At 43.1% G+C, this 20,531-nt stretch overlaps 1 protein-coding gene across 1 annotated transcript in view; it reads right to left on the reverse strand.

The window, feature by feature from the left end:
- The window catches only part of iqgap1 (IQ motif containing GTPase activating protein 1), a 43,542-nt gene that overhangs the window by 6,876 nt on the left and 16,135 nt on the right, over positions 1-20,531 (reverse strand). The window contains exons 3-24 of the mRNA XM_073464098.1: positions 16,570-16,726; positions 16,122-16,199; positions 15,123-15,199; positions 13,998-14,065; positions 13,460-13,573; positions 12,584-12,762; positions 11,981-12,068; positions 11,724-11,881; positions 11,550-11,634; positions 10,826-10,989; positions 9,668-9,828; positions 9,454-9,578; positions 8,704-8,867; positions 3,962-4,052; positions 3,655-3,822; positions 2,966-3,108; positions 2,712-2,882; positions 2,546-2,629; positions 1,901-1,972; positions 1,519-1,588; positions 1,072-1,436; positions 46-209 (exon numbers count right to left, since the gene is read on the reverse strand). Of these exons, the coding sequence (XP_073320199.1) occupies positions 46-209; positions 1,072-1,436; positions 1,519-1,588; positions 1,901-1,972; positions 2,546-2,629; positions 2,712-2,882; positions 2,966-3,108; positions 3,655-3,822; positions 3,962-4,052; positions 8,704-8,867; positions 9,454-9,578; positions 9,668-9,828; positions 10,826-10,989; positions 11,550-11,634; positions 11,724-11,881; positions 11,981-12,068; positions 12,584-12,762; positions 13,460-13,573; positions 13,998-14,065; positions 15,123-15,199; positions 16,122-16,199; positions 16,570-16,726 (2,946 nt within the window). The remainder of the gene's footprint in view (positions 1-45; positions 210-1,071; positions 1,437-1,518; positions 1,589-1,900; positions 1,973-2,545; positions 2,630-2,711; positions 2,883-2,965; positions 3,109-3,654; positions 3,823-3,961; positions 4,053-8,703; positions 8,868-9,453; positions 9,579-9,667; positions 9,829-10,825; positions 10,990-11,549; positions 11,635-11,723; positions 11,882-11,980; positions 12,069-12,583; positions 12,763-13,459; positions 13,574-13,997; positions 14,066-15,122; positions 15,200-16,121; positions 16,200-16,569; positions 16,727-20,531) is intronic.

The raw sequence follows: 20,531 nt of genomic DNA on the forward strand, positions 1-20,531 counted from the left end.
CTCATCTAAACGATTACTGGCTGAGTTTTAGTGTCTGCTTCTCACTTGATTTCCTCCTGCAGGGCAGTTTTGAAGAGCTTGAGCAGCAGGTACTCCTCTCTCTGGTTGGAGGCGTAGTTGTACAGGGTGAAGATCACAGAGTCCATGAACTTTGTGGATTTATTCTGTGGCATCTGGAAGATCAGCTTGGCGAGATACGTGGGGTTGGTCTGAAAGGAAGCACAAATGTGGTTAAAGATTATTAGAGCGGTATCGAGCTGCAGGCTTCTGCTTTCTCTTTGATTGACTTTGATGCAAATGATGTGTTTCTTGAATTATTTATGTAGTTTCTTGAACTAGTGACAGCCATATCCCTTAAAAAATTGTGCAATTTTGAGAGTTACTGACTGAGGAGCGACTTGGTAAACTTTTCGAAACAGCCATGGCAAATTGTTAATCATCTGAGCCTTCTTGTAAATTCAGCATTAAGTGCAATACATGACGTTGTTTCTTTCCTTGTTAAAAAGTTTCTGCTTCTGTGTGTTACCTGTCATCATTTAGCAGCTGTTTGAACACAGTTTCACCTGATTTCACCATTTACGCTCAATTTATGAAAGAGGACAACTTTTTATTGATGGCAAACATGTCAAATCTTTTAGAATACAGTAAATGGTAACCAATAAAAGCTAGCTCGTTGTTGCTTGTGGAGTCAGTCCCCAGGCTCCATTAAAAAAATGCTCAGTTTTGTGAGTTGTTGAGTTGGAAGAAACTTAAAACACTTTATGAAACAATGTCTTCAACACGTTCCTGATAATATGGACCTTATTAAATATTCGGCATATGTTATATGTGAAGTTATTATTTTGTTTATGTAAAAAACATTGTATCTGTTGGTCTCATGGATGTACGTGTTTATTTGCCAAGAAAGTGGAGAAGTAAGATCTGATAACAAAATGTCAGTAGAGATTGTTGCCTGGTGTGAACTGACGTACTGAAAGCTGCCCACAGATGATCAGATCTCCTTTGATGTGTGTAAATGTCAGTTGTAAACAGGCTCACAGAGACAGAGCATTCAAAGGACAGAGCTGTTACCTGTAGCAGGTAAAAGAGGTACTGGTAGGCCTCCAGTTTGATCCTCTTCTCCTTGCTGAGAGCCTTCAGGCCTCCCCTCTGCTTGTTCATCATCATCATGTTGGACAGCTGGCCCTTGTTCTTCTTGGTCAGCTTCTTGCTGTGGGACACCACCTCCTGCAGGGTGATCTTGTTCTTCACCAGCAGGCCGATCTTGATGTCCATCAGGTTCAGGTCGTTCTCCAGCTGCTGGTTGGAGCGGATGTTGGTGACCACCTCCTCGCGGAGCCGCATCAGTTCCAGCTCCTCCTGGAAGTCCTGGTCACTGTGGTCCAGCAGGTGGACGAACTTCCTCACAACCGCCATCGGAGGATCGTCAGCGCTGACTGCGTGAAGAAGGACATTTTTAGAGTCCAGCGAACACCAACACTGGAGATCAATTCAGAGCATAGTCGGGATTCTACTCACTGAGCGTCTTGTAGTCATCTCTGGCCTTGTTGGCTCTAATGAAAGCTTGAATCTTCACCACTTCATTGATCTGCAATATAAAACAGCAATCACTTGGTTGATCAATAGTCTTCATTAGACCGCAGGAATCCACTGTGAGTCAGAGTGGAAATGACTAAACACATGTCAGAGTGTTAAATGAGCCATCTGCCTCGCTCAAACCCCGCAGGACGAGGCGGAAATGTCAGCGGATGTGTCAGGGGAAATTTATGCAGAGTGATTTAAAGCCTCATTAGACGACAGTGTAATATGTTTACTTTTAAATCCTAATGACTGTGACGCAACATTTACAATGACTCATCTCGGTTCGTTTTAATTGTCCACAACTGCAGCGAACACTCACGTGATCCTGGAAGTACTTTAGACGATCCTTGTATTTCTTACGAGCTTGGTGCATCCGAACCATCGACTGGATCTGAGAAGGACAAAAACAAATCCCTTATTCTGGACGGTGTTTACACGACTGATGAGGACAAAATACAGACAGTGTAGAAGAAAATTAAACATTAACATTAACATTAAACATCTCTTATCTTTTCATTATCTGGATTTTTTGCAGTGTTATGACTGTTAACAAACAATAAAATGCTTCATAAAACATTTATTAAGCAGTTTTACTTTATTTACAGATGAACTACACAGTATTTATTAACAGTTTACTAAGTATTATAAGCATCAGTTGCAACTTTACAATAAAAAATGAAATAAAACGTTTATGAAGCATTTCATTGATAACAGTGTTGATTAAAAGCAAATGTAGTATTAATTAATGATGATTATTAAAAAGATGAGTTGAAGACAAAGAACAAGTCCAATGACAGAAAGTAATTTCTGCACACATTTAAAGATCTTTATCAAGAAAGTCTCAGAAAAATCGACCTTTTTTAAAAATAAATCAGCGCAGAGGTAAAATAAAATGGAAATGTCTGCGTGAACTAGTATTTTTCATTGGTTTGTAAAAAGTTACCAAATAAAGTAACAGTTTTACCTTGACAGCCTCGTCACTGTGGTCCTTCAGGTACTGCTTACGGTCTTTGAACTTCCTCCTCTGTTTGCAACCTTTCCAGTGGGCCTGAGAATAAAAACGATTAAGAATCGATAAAATAATAAAGTTCTGTTGCTGACAGAAGTTTCGACGTATAAACCCGTCTCACCTGAATGCGTGTAACAGCTGGGTCTTGGGATGACAGGAAGTCCATCCTCTCCTTTTGGCCTTTTCTCACCAAGTAGCCACGGCAACGAGCCTGCAGCTTGGCGATTAGAGTCTCGTTGGCCAGCCACAGCTGCTCTCGATTGTAGGCTGTGGTTACCCCGGAAACCACCGACTGACGGGAAGAATAAAACAAGTTTAATGTGGCGTTTAAAAAAAGCTCCGTTCATGCAGCGCTGCACAGGGACAGAGGCCTACCTGGATGTCCTCCTTGTTGAGCTGGGTGTTGTTCTGGACGAAGCCCTCTGGCTCCACCCAGGTGCCCTCCTTGGTATTCAGGTTGAAGTAGTAGTTGTGACCTCCCTTCACCCAGTGTTTCACCCACTCACTGCCATTATCACCTGGACAGACAGCGTTAGAGAGTGCAAGTGAACAAGATGGAGGCTCAACTTTGGCCAGTAACTAGAAAGAAGCATCATTACTTCATTTATGCTGCTAGAACTAAATCTGGAGAGTAAATTATCTCTCATCAGGTGAAAGAATGTAACAACAGCTGCACGATATGCTAAAAATCTTGATGATGTGACATTTGTCGAGTTTTCTTACATCTGGAGAAGAAGATTTGAAGACCAGGGTGTCTCAGCAGCACTACAGTACTTCATTAGAATGATGTTTTTACTGTGATTTGGATATTGTCATATTTCAATCATATCTAAATTAACTGTGCAGCCATAAGAGTAACCTAAAGACCCCATATGAAGCTTATGTTCAGGTGCATACTTATTCTAAGTGTCTTCTATGCTTCAATGTTCAAAAAACATATTCATTTTCTCACGCTGTCCACTGCTGCAACACCTTTATTCCCCTTCCTCCAAGTTTCATCAGAAATGTACAGTAACTGTGACAATAACTGTGATAAGTACATTTATCCCTAATTGTGTCCTCACCTTCTGCCTTCTTCTCTTCTCTGATCTTGGTCAGGTCGTCCTGGTAGGTCTGAGCACACTCAGAGGTGACACCGTACAGTCCAGCTCCGGGGCTACGCAGAGCAGCCAGGGTCTGAGCCGGATCTCCCTGCTCCACAGCCTCATTGATGGCCTGGATGGACTGTGAGACTGTGGATACATACACAAATCAGCCTTTTGCTGCTCCTCACACTGGCCCAACATCACAGCTAGAAGGGCTGGTAGCAAATGTTCTGCAGTCTTTAGATAAAATAGGTGAAATGGGATGAGTGTGGGCGTGTGCTCTTACACTGTAGGGCCTCCTTTGTGTCCTGGTTAGCCCTCAGAATGGCATCCTGGATCTCATCCAGCCACAGCACAGCAGACGGGTCCTGGGTCTCCTGGAAGGACACGAGAAAATATGTTCAGAGACTAACTAAAGTTCACACCATCTGTTTATTACATGCAGCTTCCTCTGGAGCCACAAAAGGCTTTATACTACCTTTTTCCCCCCACATATGCAGTCATACTGCCCAAGACCTTTCAACACAATTTAATGTGTCAAATTAGCGGAGTTGCCCTTTAATTCCCATGGAAAGCTTCCACCTTGAATATTCCCAGAATGTATCAACCCTACAATTAAATGCTCCTATAGTCATACACAGACATGCTGTCACACCAGCTACTTCTGGTCCACTGGAACAGGAAAATACCACAAAACGTCCTAAAAACTTAAGAAACGTCACCAACAGATGTGTTTCTAGCAGTGTGGATTTTTTTTATGTCGCTTGATTCCATTTGCTCACCACCAAGACCTCAGTACAGAATCAAACCATATATCATCCTGAGCTGTAGTTACACACAACTACATCCAGATGGCGCACACTGTCTATATATAAAAGTGTTGCTGCTGCTGCTTTCTAGAGCCCGGTAAAACAGGCGGCTCATTTGGTTTCACCTCCTCCTCCTCCTCCTCCTCCTCCTCGTCCCTATGTCCCGCCCCTTCATGTCGTGCTTCAGGGTAGACGAGAGGAGGTGTGTGTGAAAGAGGTGGGCGGGTAACACTGATACCTGATCTTGAAGATTTCTTATGCATGTTGAGGGGAGGAGGCTGTCAGCCAACATCTGCAGCAGCATGCAGCAGCACTCAAATGAGCTCCATCTTTATAGTAAACAGAGCCGTACCTGTGCGAGCGCTGATTACTGTTTGTACGTTTGCACATGGCGCTCTAATTGCTATTTGTGGGTGATGAGTCACTGCAGCTGGCAGGAGGCGCTAGACAGGGTGTGGTGCCAGAGTGGGCACGGGACTGGAGGAGGGTGTAGCTCGTCAAACGTTACAGGCACATCATGGAAATAGAGGAAGTGAAAGCTGAGGGGGTTGGGCAATAATTCATCTTTATAAACTTTTTTTCTGCACGACACCTTTTTTTTTTTTTTTTCTAAACTTCCTGAGAAACTATGAGCTCATTCGTGTCTTCAGGCACATAAGTGTGGGAAACCTTAAAACATACAGAACAAAGTAGAGCTGCAATGATTAGTCAACTATTGACTACCTAGTTAACGTACTACACCGAGTGTTTAACTGGTTATGACACGAGCCAACGAGACCATCAGTGGCTATTTCTGTATAATCAAAATAGTTATTTACAGGGTCAGATTACGATGTATCCAAGTCGGACAAGTCTTAAAACTGAGACTGGTTTTTATGGCTGAGGATGACTTGAGGAGTCTCACAGTCTGAGGGAAGATGCAGCTCTGTAGTCTGCTGGTACGGCACTAAAACAATGTTTACTTGTTGAAGTGGGGTTGTTAGAAGTGTTTGTTATAAAGATGTGGACAACAGATTATAGAGAAGGCAGCGGAGGACTTGAAGTCTGGCTCTAGATCGTAGATTTGATATCACATCATGCATCATGTCTTCACATTTGAAGGACGTCATCTCCGGCTTTGGGAAACACGGATCAACATTTTCTGACATTGTACAGACCAAACAATTAATCAACTAATCAACATTCTCATTATTTGCAGCCCACATGAATAGACTGAAACTTTCACGGTCCCTGTCGTGATTGTCGGAGTTACAAAGTGAAGCGATAACCATCTGAAGAGGCAAACTGTAGTGGACTATATTCAGCTTGTTAGTCAGTAGAGTCTGGGCAGGACTTCCTGCTGTTTATCTAGGCACAGCCCTCAGCCCACAGTCAAAGCCAACTTCTGCCTGACTGTCTTTCTGACTAACTGCTCTAATACTGCAGAGTTAATGAGGCGACACCAAGAAGCTAAGTCTCGCAAATTGAACCTCAGGCGAAAAAAACAAAGCTTTGTTGTTCCCTCTTCTGCGAACTCCCGTGACCTCAGGTCACCTGGAAACACACCCTGTGACAGTCTGACTGAATCTGCTGGTCTTTCTCCATCTCAGCGGGGGACATCTCATCAGCGCTGACCCCTTCGAAACCCAACAGGAAGCTCACACTGCTCTCTCATCATCTCAAATGGGCACATTCACCAATCAACAACCAACAACCAGAGGACGGTGTGCGTGTGTGTGTGTGCCCATGGGTCTGGCTCATTTAATATAGTGGTCAGCTTTCTGCCCTTTTATGGAAGCGAGTGACTGAGGCCCGGCCTGTTATTTCCTTTGCTGTGAAATCGACAGGAAAATAGTTTAGCTTTTTTCCTCTCTCCTTATTTTTTTTGGCTACTTATTTTTTTCTGGGTCCTGTTGTGAAAGTGTGACAGGTTCCCACATGATGTATTCAAGGGGCTTAGATGTAACTGATGCCTGTTGACATTTGAAACAGTGTGGGCAGCGGCAAAGCATTGTCCAGCCGTGATAAGAGACTTCCTTTATCTGTATTTACACAGAATAAAAACAGGCTCAGGACTGAAATGGATACACCGAGGGGCTGTTCTACTTACAGACGTTGTTCTAATGAAATCTGTCGCGAACACCCGACTAAATACATTTATTAGGAATTTTCACCTCCTCTTCACCTTTGTGCTCTGACGTAAAAAAAAAAAACCCCAGCTCCTACAGTCTGACCTCACCGCCACCTCTGTCGGCCTTCGCTTCTCCCACGACTGGAAAACAGCCCAAACATGGTCGTCTTCCTTTCACATCAGATGCAAATAGTGCTGCACAGACACACACGTGGACAAGAGCCACATTCATCAGCCCGCCTCACTCAAGCATCGATAACAAAAGGCAAATGAGTCAGAGAGTTTTGATGAAATGCTTTCGAGAGAGACGGCGCTTCTGTGCGTCCGTCGCTGGATGCACGTGTGAAAATAGAAAAATCTGAAAACTGAGTAGCCGGAGAGAGTGAGGAGGGACAGACAGACGTGTCAGATGTATGACAGGAAGTGAGTGGGGGGGAAAATATGATCACACTATGACATCAGCAGTCTGGTGTTGTCATGTGGTGCTCAGAGGTCTGAGTCACATGGAGCCATCCGCAACCACGTTCACTCTGAGATCCTATTGAACTAAATGACCACACATCACAATGATACATCTATTCAGTATGTCGGTGTTACAGTGACTTATCACATGAATGTTCAGAATCAATACCAAATGCTTAAATTTGGAAAAATACTCCAAGTGCCTGTGTTTTTCAAGCCACTTAGAAACCTGAGCTCTTATCCAGCAGCTTCCTGCCTCAATCAGGACAAATATTGAACCTCCAACAGCTGCACATTTTTGGCCCCTCACAGTTTGTTTAAGCAGGAAACTGGCCTCTTTCTGCACCTACTATAACAACTACAGTGAGAGAAACTACATTCATTAGATCCATTAAAAGTGTAATTGTAAGAAATAGCCAGAATTTGAAGGCAGCTCCAAAACAATAGAAGGCAGCATAATCGCATGTCGCTGCTCAATTTAATCTTTGGCTGTAGCGACTAGCTGCTGTTAGCAAGTAGCTCAGTTAGCTGTGGAGCTATTAGTTGAGGCATAGCCAGAGGTGGGAAGTAACACAGTACAAATACTTAGTTATGTATGTACTTAAGTATATTTTTTAGGTGTCTGTACTTGAATATGTATTTTTCTGACACTTTTGACTTTCCCTCTCTACATCTGAACACAAATATCTGAACTTTCTCCTCCTCACATTTTCAAAACAGGCTGGTTACTTTAGTTTGATGCATTTGAGGGGAATTATGGATTATTCTTATTTGGCGTCATCGCACGCCGCCTTCCCAACATCACAAGACTGATTTCAACACATCACACACGGCAGACGAAAGACGTAAGAAGACGTAAACAGACAGAGAGGGAGGCTGGAATGGGGAGAAAAGGCGTGTTAGTGTCTCGTATCTGCAGAGATTTTCTTATTTTCTCACTTTGTTGCTGCTCGGGACGCTTTACCAACCCAAAATGTGGCTATTTGACGTCCTGGGAATGAGACTCAACAATCAACTATCTTTGTGGTGCGTTCAGGAACAGCTGGGACAAATCCTACTGATTCTACCTTTAACTTTAATAGTCTTTGAATTATATTAATATGACGTGAGCTTCAGTTAGCTTTGACCACAAATGTCCTTCAGAGGGAGACTTTTTACTGTGATACTCTGAGTACATTTCAGAGCCTGTACTCTATTACTTTTACTGGAGTGAAGAAGTTGAATCTGTACTTCTACTGGAGGACAGAAAGTGTGGACTTGCCACCTCTGGGCATAGCAACCTGGGATGATGGGGGGGTGTTTCTTCACTCTGTTGATAACTGTTGACAAAAGTTTTTAAACTAAAATTGTTACAAATTGCTCCTTTAAAACACATTTACATGTATCATATGCCCAGTCATGCTATGTATAGCTGCCTGACAACTGTATGAGCTGCAGTCAAAAGCCCATCAGCAGTCTGGATGTAGCTGTAGCCAGATGCTCTTTGCATGAAGTGTTTGCATAATGTTCCCCCGAGTACCAGATATACATGAAAAAGCAAACCACACAGGAAGACCAGGACATCTATTTTCTGCAGGTAGCTCCATGCAGCAGCTCTAGTGTGTGTGTGTGTGTGTGTGTGTGTGTGTGTGTGTGTGTGTGTCTTACATGAGCCTTCTCCCTGCGGGCCTCCAGCAGTATGTCATGGTAGTGCTGAGCCACCGACGGGTCCACGTCTGTGAGCTTGGCTGAGGCGTTCTGAAGCATGGACAGGGTCTTCATGGGGTCCCCTTCATCCAGGGCCTCGTTGATCAGTCCGATGGCGGCAATACCTGCAAATACATAGCTTACACTTAAATGGATATGTATTTTTAGGTGTGCCTTCTTTTAGGTGGCTAAAATACTGTTCCCTGTTGGTTCTACGCGCTGCTTCTCCACATGTGGAGAGCTGACGGTCATCTACTGCAGGTAACACACTGACTCATGATAATTACCTCATACTACCCCACATCAAAAGACCTGAACTATCTGTTTAAGGCTCATCGAGGGTTCCCCCCAGAATATATAGCTGATCGTCTACGATCCTAAATGCATCCCGAGGTCCTCTGATAAGTCATTCCTGGTCGTTCCTCGGTCAAACCTTGAGCTCAAGTTGACCAGATCTTTTCCATTTGGCCCCTGAGTTATGAACAACCAGCCTGATGAGATTAGGGAAGCTTGTCTTCTTTTAATTCACTGTTAGAAACTCATTATTTTAGACTTGGTTGGTTTTTTGTAGCTTGTTTTTAAAAGCGCTTTATAAATGAATAAATGAATGGGCAGCACATCTGTTAGCACTCAAGCTATTAGCCTATTATTAGCTTATCTGGTGAGCATTTTTAAACTTTTTGTAAATGGATGCAAGGGTCAGACTCTTACGTTCGTGCTCCTCCTGCACAGTCAGGTTGACTTGGTCGATACAGGCCTGAATGTCGTTCCAGGTCAGGTAGTCGCTGCCCTCCTCTCTGGCTGCTGCCTTCAGACGCATCAGTTCATCCATGTACCTGAGGAACACACCGGTACGTTACACACATCAACAACCTCAGACATCACTGAGGCGTCGTGTCACTGACTCCGGGTGACTTGTCCTCACCTCTGTGCATATTCATCCTCCACATTACTGAGGCCGGTGACGGAGCTGGACAGCTGCTTCCAGAGGGCGGCTCGGTCTCCGACATCCAACGCCTCGTTCATCAGCACCACGGCTGACAGCATCTCCACGGCAACAAGCAGCTCGGGGTGGGACAGCGAGCCCTGCAGCAAACAGGCCACAAATTGACCTCATATGTCAAACTGCCAGACGACCAGCGGCCAACATTATGTTGACGGTGTCTTGATTTGTGATTCGATAGTCAAATCAGAGGAAACATGGCCAGACATCAAACTGGGTCGAAAGAAACGTGATGAATGTGGCAGTTTTGACTGATGAGGACTGTGCGCTTTTAAAAATGGTTGGAAATGTTACGTACTGTACGTCTTTCAGGTACACTGATAACAAGCTGAGCAGCTGACAATTATTTACATTATTGACTCATCTGTTTAGTCGATAAGAAGCCCATCAACAGCTTCTAGAGCCGTGGGTCATATCTTAAAATTGCTTGTTTTGTCAGATCCAACAAAAGATATTTAATTTACAGCAATATAAATCATTTTTTAAAAGGATACCAGATCTGCTAGTCGATGAGGTTATGTGAAGTTTAGAAACAGAAGTATGAGGACATTAAATATCTCTACGATCAGGATCAGATTGCCCATCCCCCTACAGTAAAGTAATGTCCCCGTAGGACTGCAACTAACAATAACTTCCATCTCTGACTCATGTGTTTAGTCTAGCAGACGTCATTAAATAGTAAACAAAGAAAAAAAAGTTGCCGGGCCTCGGTGATCTCTCTAATCTCTTCTGTTAGGTGCTTGTGCCTATCAAGAATGATTTACTGATAATCAGAATACGAGGAGAGCAAACATCCTGTGCATTTAATATGAATGTTATCATTTGGAAAAAGTGTTTTTATTTCAGCGTGTCTCATCAGGTCAACATAACATAAACATCAGCAGCGAGGGGATGGCCAAACGACACCCGCAGTCATATACAGTTAACTGTACAGATGTTGGTGTGGTGAGGTGATTCCACTTTCAGGTCAACTGCTTCTATAGTTAAGCCTCAAAAGCCACATGATCACGTATTATCGTGTGGGTTCTTCTACATATGTATTTCCGTGTACTTGGTGTGTGTGTGTGTGTGTGTGTGTACCTCCGGGCTTTGCTGCTGCAGGCTGACCAGTTCTCTCTGGTACAGGTCTGCAGCACTGGGGTACACTTCAGGCAGCTGAGCGTCAGGGTTCATCAGCTCTTCCACCGTCTTCTCTGGGACGCCCTCCCTGATGGCAGCGTTGATGCGCTCCACTGCCTTCAACACTACACACAGAGCATTAAACGTCACGGGTGAATCACAAGGAATTGAGAAATTGTTACCTGGTAAAGGTCCCAAATTATGCTCATTTACAGGTTCATACTGTCATCTTTACATGCTTAAACAATCCAGTCAATCCCAGACTGTTTACAAAATATAAATAGAGGTTAGGTGAGGTCTCTAGTCAAAAGACTGAACGCTCAGCAGTCTCAAATAACTGATGATTTTCTCAGCACCTAGCTGTGAGTTAAGCTTGTAATATTAATCTTGTTGTATCACTAAACATCTCCCTCTAGCACAGCGCTTGGCGTGACCTGCTGGCACTGCCCCTGCTAGCATCACGCTAACTGCAATACAGAACTCCCATAAGGGAAACTGTTAATTTAAGGGCAAAAAGCTATAATTTGAATTGAATGTTAAGCTTTATTCTGTAGCAGCTCTGCCACTTTTATTTTAAAAGGCACAGTTTCTGAATATTTAAACTTTCTTTATAATCAAAACAGACACAGAAATCTCACTTTCTACAACATGGGACCTTTAACATGTGTGTGTGTTATGCGCGTACTCTTTAGGTAGCCTGCTGCAATCTCATTGGCCACGTCCACGCCACTCTGCAACTCATCCTTCGTCAGTGCTTCTCCTGGAGACAGCTGATAAAGAAGAAGGAAAGTTGAGATGAACTCGGAGAAGACGACCTTTTCATTTTTTCCTGACATAAACATACAGCTTGGTTCCCCACCTGCTCTTTATTCTCTCGGTCGGCCTGCAGCTGTTTGAGGTACCAGCCTTTGTTCTGGGGCTGCAGGTTCTGAACGCCCATGGCTTTCAGGGCCTCATAAAGTTTATCCTCATCGCCGCTCAGCACCGCCTGCTCCGCTGCACTCAAGGCGTTGCTCACTGTGGGAGGGAGGTTGACATTTAACTGCTGTTGTACCGTGGAAACCAAGACGAATTAACACATCAGTAAATAACTGTGTGTGTGTTCATGTGACTCACCATTGACCTTGTTGACGTTGCCCTGGATTTCAGCCTGGGTGAGGAGCTCATCGTAGATGTCTCTCTCTGCATCGGCATTCTCCATTTGCTGTTGGAGCAGAGCAACAAAAACACAGTGAACAAAACTAACTTTAACACTTATCATCACATCCGTCCTGCAGGAATCCACAGTAAAACCTCTTTCTAGAGGGTACTTTCGCTCTCTCTCGGGGTCATTTTGGTCATTTATTTGCTTTGTCTGTTGGCAAAACATACTTTTTACATTTCAAGTCACACAGTGACCCAACACATCCTACATCTATCCCTCACTGAACCTGTAATAAGAGGATGGAGTGATTTTATTCCTGTCACCGTTCTTTACTGTAGTCATTTCTGTCGCCTCAGTGGTTTGAGTGGCCTCAGCATTTTCCTGTCTGATGCCAAAATGTTCTTCTGCTTCAGGCTGTATGTTCAATTATTTCACTAATGAAAAAATGGACTATTTGTAATTGTATGGGCCTTTTATGGTCTCTTAAGGATAATATGCCCCAGGACACCGTATAAAGGCTGTATACACCATCCATCGCCCACCGTCTGTGATCCCTTGGTGCTAAGACTTCGTACCCGTTTGCGTGAGTTGGCCACCTTCTCTCCTTTGGCCTGGTAAAGTGTGTCGTGGTACTGACGAGCGCCGTTTGCATCCAGGTTGACCAGCATGGCGTTGGGGTTCTGCATGGCAGCCATCGTGCCCTCTGGGATGCCGTGGTCGATGGCATCGTTGATGGCGATCACAGCAGCATGCACTGAGGATGGAGGAGAAGATGGTGAGCAGGTGGCTTCATGATCTTTATGTTTTATCTTATTTTACTGAGAGCTGATGTTTAATATCAATCGATCAATCAATCTTTTATCTTTTTGTACTCCATCTTGTGTCACTGAGATTTTAATTTAAAGAAAGTCAGTCTCATGCATGTCCATTTAATATGAAGCCACAACACAGGAACCGTTAGCTTAGCATAAAGACTGCAAGAAGGGGGCAAACAGATACCTTTACGCTCACTAATTAACACATTATATCTCGTTTGTACAATAACTTAAGTGTAATAATGACAATTTCTATTTCTTGTCCTGATGTCTTGTTTTGTATGAATCAAGCACACAATATATAAAAGTGTTAATCGCTCAGCTTAGATAGGATAAGGGTGGAAAATCCCCCAAAATAAATGTATCATCAAAGTCTATAGACATAATAGAGCTGAAGCAGGCGATGTCTCTATACAAGATTGTTGACTCATCATAATTGGATCTGTGTAAATAAACAGACTTATTGAGATGTTTCTTAGGTCAACATTTTGACGAATCAAAAACAGCACTGACGTGGAGAGACTCCAGGATGTTTGGATCCGTTTCATTATGAAAGCATGAGTCAACTAAACTACAGTATTTAACAAGCAGTGATCAGAGCCCGGCCCCTCCCCGTGACATCTGAGCCCCTCTCACATGCAGCTTCGTCCACAGACAGCTCATTGGCCAGGATCCCGCCAATCTTGCTGAAGGCGGGCATCTGGATGCCGTACTTCTCCAGCTCACTCTTCATGTTGTTGATCTCCTCCTCTGGGAGAGAAGACAGAGCAGAAGGAACACATCAATGGACGGATGGAGGTGTAAAAACAAGAAGAGAGGGGGAGAGGGGAGCAGATGGGCTGGGTGAGGGAAGTGAGAGTCAGCGGAGACAGACTGTTCCTGGCTCATGTGTGATAATCAGATTTCTGGGAGCCGAGCGGGAACTGACAGGAAAAGCTCTCGCAGTTACTAATGAGTTTCACATTTCCAGCAGCTCCTCCATAAAAAAAAAAAGCTGCAAAACAAAGCTCCTCCTCTCAGGGTGTAGACACATACAACACATCTAAACTTCATGTTGACTCTGGCAGCATGGTGACGTCTGTAACACTCTGGATTTAAGATGACATAACTGGGCTGACAGGGACAGAATGAGGAAAACAGATGCGCAGACTCGTGTTCACGCTCACACTCTTACCAGTGAAATCTACTTTTCCATACAGGTCCTGGATCTGAGGGGCCAGGCCCAGCTTGAACAGGTACAGGCTGTGACAGAAGGCAGAGATTCAATAAGTTAAAGACACATGAGAGAGGAGGTTACACATGAACAGCAACAATACAGAAACAAACTCATGAAAAACAATGCTGGGATTTTTGAATTTGATCTCTGAATATTACAATTTCATAATAGTTAGATGCAAACTAAACTAAATTAAACTAAACTTAAAATACCAGACATTAAACTGTGGTTATATTTATTGTTGACAGTATATATGTTATATGGACAACATGTAGAAAAGGTCATGAAGAAGATGGTCTGGTTCTTGACAGCAGAGTCAAACGGTGCACCGTGTCTTCACCTGAATCCCATAAATGATGTGAAATACATTTTTCTTGATAAACTGCTATGAAAGCACCTGTGCTCATGTTGCTCCACAGCTGTCCAAGATAAACTACCTGTAGCAGTTCTGCAGTAAAGTCCAATTTTAAGAGATTAAAACCTGTGAATCAATCTGTGGAGATACAGTAGCCTACCACCACAACAACACGACAGATCATGTTGTTTGTGCCATGTGGTTTTCAAGAATTCATGAGCGTTCAACTGTGGCGTCTGGGTGTTACTGGGTTTGTGCTTGGGGCAAGTTACACAGCCTGTTTGTGTGTACGTATGTGGGCACATACAAACACACACAAACACTAACACCGTGTCTCTGCATCCATCCTACCTGAGCTGGAATGCTCTATTAAAACAGACTGCTTCATACCTCGTACCGCTGAAAAACGCTCACCTCATAAAAATGTCAGAGATGTGAAACATGCTCAGACCACAGGCTGAAGGGAATACACAGCTTGTCAAGTGAGTCGTGAGCACTCAGAATCCAGTAAATGAGGAATTCATTTTTATAACCTCTGTAACAAACGTTTAAAAGCATTATATCTGTTTGTTGACCTGATACAGTGTTTTAAAAATGTAAAACAAATGAGCAGAGGAATGTAACCAGTGGTCTGATTGTGTTTGACTGACATGCTGCAGGGCCACACAGCTCGAGGCCTGATCGTACAGTCACACAGACACACACAGAAACAAAACCACATACAGTACCTGAGTGCGTGTATACAGTAGATGCAGCGTGGCATGTTCTTTCTGTCATATATGTCTGTGGTTTCAGGGTAGAAGATCTGAAACACAGACGGGAACAATGAGTCAACAAGAGCACTTTCAGCAGGTCCATGACAGCGTGTCGGCGTGTAGCAGCATGTGTGCAGGAGTGAATCAGGATATTAGCGCAAATACGGGGTTACACAATGTAAATGTGCGCTCACACGCCCTGGCATTGTCTTGAGTGCTGCAACTGAAGTGGAACTTTTGAAGGCAGTGACTTATGTTTTCTGCTGCAGCTGCCAACTGGTGAGATTTTGGGGCTGATACTCAATATTTTCATGCCATCATGGCGACAAATATTCAGAGTTTGCCCAGAGCTGACATGGTGGAAAGTTCTCAGAAAAGCTCTCTTGCTATAATAGGCCTCTGTTTATTTCTTTTAGACTGTGTAGTCACTTAAAGGACCATTTCAATGTCCTAACGACAAAACAGTTAACAAATCTACGACCCCTTCTCGTCTCCAGTGAGCCCCTGGCTGCAGCTCATTTCATCACAGTATGAAAATCAATTTGTTTTAGCAAATCTATAGTATACATAATATACATATTCATGCAATTAAAAAAACAAGTTTGATTTTCAGAGACAAACTCCACAATCCAAGAGTTTAGAGGTAACAACTGAACAGCAATATCTGCATTAAAATAAAAGACCAAAAGCTTATAAAATATTGTATAATTCAGTCATATTCAAGCTACTGTGTTGCTACAGGGCTAGCTGGTTAGCATGCTAAACATTGCAACACAATATAAAAACTGTAATTTAAGTGCAGTCTTGAATGTTTTCAACCAAATTTCTTACACATCGCACCTTTAACTACTCTCACACAATCTCAACCGTAGGTACATTTGTATGAGACTGATAGCACTGGTGTGTGTGTGTGTGTGTGTGTGTGTGTGTGTGTGTGTGTGTGTGTGTGTGTGTGGTACAAGCTGTGCTCACCTTGGGCAGTCCTTTCTCTGACATGGCGTTTAGCCACTGGATGACGTTGTCTGTGTGTCTGAAATGGAGACCTGTGGCCTGGAACAGAGGAACAACAAACATGTAGTTCAGTCTCAACTCACAGCCTCATTTACACTGATGACAACAGATACAAACGCCCAGTTCAGCTAACAACTTCATGCTACAACACAAAGCAGGGACCACACGGACAGTCACACACACTGGATTTACAGAAAAGGGTTAGGGCATTTTAATTTTAGGATGAACTATCCCTTCAAAGGTCTCGACACCCACCATTGTTATATTTTCTGCTACTTTTTACTGCACTACTTTTTTTTGGATGGCTTAAGTTGCTAGTTACTTTGCAGATTGCATGCTGTGTTAAATTAATAATGGAAAAACAATTCTATCTTCCTCTGGTGTATAAATACTGAATGCATGTTTTCACCTTGTAACGCGTCTGCTCGCGGTCGTAGATCTTCTTGAGGGAGACGGTGTGCGGGGCGAAGAAGTTGCCCAGTTTGGCCAGATAGACGCCGTTCCTGAGGCCCTCCTCCAGCTCTGTGGTGGGAGGCAGCTCCTCGTCCAGACAGGCCTCCATCCATCTGTAAGGAGAGGAGAGCACACGCACGTCACAAATCACAGTACGCACACGGAGGAAACATACATCCATGTTTAAGTATACAGCTAGAGTCACATACAGGGATAATTACTGTTGGTGAAACCGCTGCAGTACCAGTTCTTTTTTTTTTTACTCGAGACACCGGCCACAACACCCACCAACAATCTTCATTATGACTATTCAGTAGTGACTACAACACATTTACATGAGACCACAACCACCTTCATTCTGATCTCAACTACACACCTGTAAAGTTTCATGACTGCATCTTGCATCGCACTGCTATCGCGCTGACAAAAGTCTCTCGACTCTATAAGGACACTCCCACACAGAGTTTAAAAGCCTGCCAACTCCCCTCCAATTAGTCAAAACTGAAGAAGCCGCTTGGATGAGAGGTGAAACGTCTTCAAGAAACTGAAACAAGTCCAGTTGCCGACGATACAGCACCTAGATTTACCATGACCTGGATGACTGAGAACCTTCATCAACATCTCGACAGGAAGACAGACGCGTAAAAAAACCTGGCAAAGTACTTAAAACTGCTTCTGTGTTAGTTCCCGCCACAAAAAGTGTTTCCAGGATCACATTTTGCCAAGATGACACACACACACACACACACACAATATGACCACAGACTTACAGAGGATGTCTGAAATCATAGCAGTCAGACCCCAAAGGATTCAAACTGATGCAAAATGGAAGAAAGCCAGCAGCTCTTCACTTTGATGAAGCTGTGACCAGAAAAGTATCATTAATATTAGAACATTCATATATATTATAGTGTATAAGGAGCCCTCAGGGAGGATCATTTCTCATCATTTGGGTTCAACCTCACAGCAAAAGGAGACTGATAATAGATAAACACAACATTAGATGTGACGTGTGGATTGCGTGTTGGTGCGGTGCGGTACCACTCGCCTTCATGTTCCCTGACACAGCACCATCTTGTGAATCGTTCTGCACCAACAGAAACTCGTCTGTCTGAGGCTGAACGCTCTGCAGCTCCGGGACAACAAACACCTACAGTGGCGTGGCTTGTGGTAACCTCTCCTCCTGAACACCAGGTTCCCAGCATTCCTCGTGTGTGACATTTCATTTCTTTTAGGTCATAACGTGGAGTCGCATTCCTGCAACGTGCCCGTGTCAGCTCTGGGCCACAGAGGAGACATGCTGAGCTCTCAGACCGGGACGGGCCTGGCGGACTGGATTCCACCACCTCATGTCATCACCGTCCAGTAACTACGGACGAAGCCCAGTCCAGTTTAACTTCATTCACGGCAGGAAAACAAATCAATCCTTGTATCTCCTTTCACTCAGTTAGATATCGATCTGTTGAGAGTTCATTCATCAGGAGGAGTCGCAACTTTCTCCTTCAGCGAGCCCTCATTGATCCAATCTGCCTCACTTATTTCCACTTCAGTAACTGATTTCATAGAAAGATTTCAGAGCCACAAACTTAAAGCTCTCAGTCACAGGTTGTATATGAGCTTATGAACGTACTATAGATACATAGTTCAACAGTTTGTTAGTGAAGATGTTGTGTCTAAAGCTCGTCTGGTCTTCATAGCTGCATTCTGGTCCATTTTCTGCTACTTTGGGTGTGAAAATCTTTTCTACGGTGGATTTTGCTCTTGTTACTTGCAGATTAAATGCTGCATCAGAGCCAAAGTAGTGACTTTTTAAATATTATTATATATTATTGGCAATGAGGTAATAAAAAACCTGACTCATATAATAAAAATATATAAAAATATACGTATAATTTACTTTTACTTGTACTTTTGATACTTAAGTACGTTTATTGTCAGAAAATTACTTTTTAAATTTAATTACATTTAATATCAGATACTTTTACTGCAGTACTATTCATATGGGTGCCTTTCACTTTTACCAAAGTAATATTTTAACATGTTATCTTTACTTTTACTCAAGTATGAGTAATTCAGTTACATTTACTGAGACTCACAGATTTAGACAGCTGGCTTCGAAGGAAAAGTTCAGGAAATCTACTTCAACTTCCTTTCTTCCTTCTTCAGCTTTACTTACGTCACACGTGGTCCTTTTCTTCCATTTCATTACTGGAGAAACATCAAAAACATCTTTTAATCTAATGATGCCTGATGTTCTGCGCCTGAATCAACTGTTAACTGTACGGCTGTCTATACTGCACTTTCCTGTAAATTAATAGCTTCACAGTATCTTTTCCCAGCGGTGGACGGTGGTGTCCGCCCCGCTTTTATTAAAGGCCTCCAAATATCAGCTCTGATTATGAAAAAACCTTGAGTTTATCGTTGGCTGTGAGGAATTTCACAGCGTGAGGGCAGAGGGAGGGAGGTCAAACACAGCCTCTCTCTCTTTTCATCTGCTAAGAAAACACTCCCACTCTTCTCTAACTAAGGTCTTTGTCAAGCAACAACAAGGTTAACTGTATCCTGAGTGAGATTAAAAGATTCCTTTCCTCCCACAGAGACCCCCCCTACACACACACACAGACACACACACAGACACACACACACGTATTATTAGAGCTGTGAAGACCTTCACTCACTGTATTCAATTAAATCCAAACTAATCTTAAAACTACACCCAAGTCTTCCTCCTGATTGAGCCTCACTTTCAGGGATTTTTTCTAACTTCTTAAATTCTTGTGCAGACATTTCGTTCTCACACAAAATACACTCACAACCCACACTTTGCAGTGCACAGGCCAACTCACAACCAGCTGAAACAACTTCCCTCCCAGGAAGTCGTGACATGGGGTCTCCAGACAGGCCCGCTATTGAGGCGGAGGTGGCCGACCCATGGCCCGAGGCCTGGGCCTGCCAGGCAGGAACAAGCCCCTCCTTTCACTCCACACTGGAGCAGTGAAAGGCTCCATAAAGACTGCTAACTAATGGCTCCTTTATCAGGGCTACACACCCTTTCCAGGGCAGCACAAACACAGACACACCCTCCACTTAACCAGTGAGAACATCAGCTATGAATGAGATGTTAAAATGTCAAACGCTGAATTTCAACAACAGAAGAGAAGAGCCAAAATAAATGTCAAGTTGTGATTATGACACCAACAGACGTGTCTACAAATTAAAACAATAGCCACAAATATGAAAGCATTGTCTGGAATTTTTAGTTACTCCAGCTAAACAAATAACACGTCAGAGGAGAGATATGAAGGTGCAAGCGCGGCCTCCGAGACAAGCTATCTGAAGGCTAATGCTACATTCATGGCATACCAAACAAATCAACATAAAGCGCAGCCAAGTGGAACAAAAGTTTGCATCACCCAGCAAGTTGTGATTGCAATTTGGAGATATCGAAAATTTCTAACAACTAGGACATCCCCAACTTCACAGAAGAGCTACAGGCAGAGGCAAAACAGCTGCAAACATCCAAATATTAATATTAATTAATCTAATATTAACTTGAAAATAATCAAACTAGCCAATTAAAAAGGAGCTACAGGCATACACTGTTAGTATTTGTGTATTTTTCTTGTAATAAACCTAAAACTTTACATTTTTATTTGTTTCCACAGCTAGCATTAAGTAGTTAGCTTGTCAAAAACAATACATTTTACACATAATAAGAACTTAAAAATCTGGTCCAAAACGCTGAACAACTGGAAAAAAAGTTCACTGCAGCCTACTGAAATTAAAAATAAAAGAAATGCCCTCAAATTGTTGCCAAAATGGCTGCGGAGCCAAAATCGCCTGCAGGTAGCGTGGCTCCATGTTTACAAAATGAAATATTAATTGTAATAGAATCAATGAAGCCAATAATAAGGGGAC

This window comes from Pagrus major, chromosome 4 (assembly GCF_040436345.1).
Source record: "Pagrus major chromosome 4, Pma_NU_1.0".
In the NCBI taxonomy this organism is placed as follows: domain Eukaryota; kingdom Metazoa; phylum Chordata; class Actinopteri; order Spariformes; family Sparidae; genus Pagrus; species Pagrus major.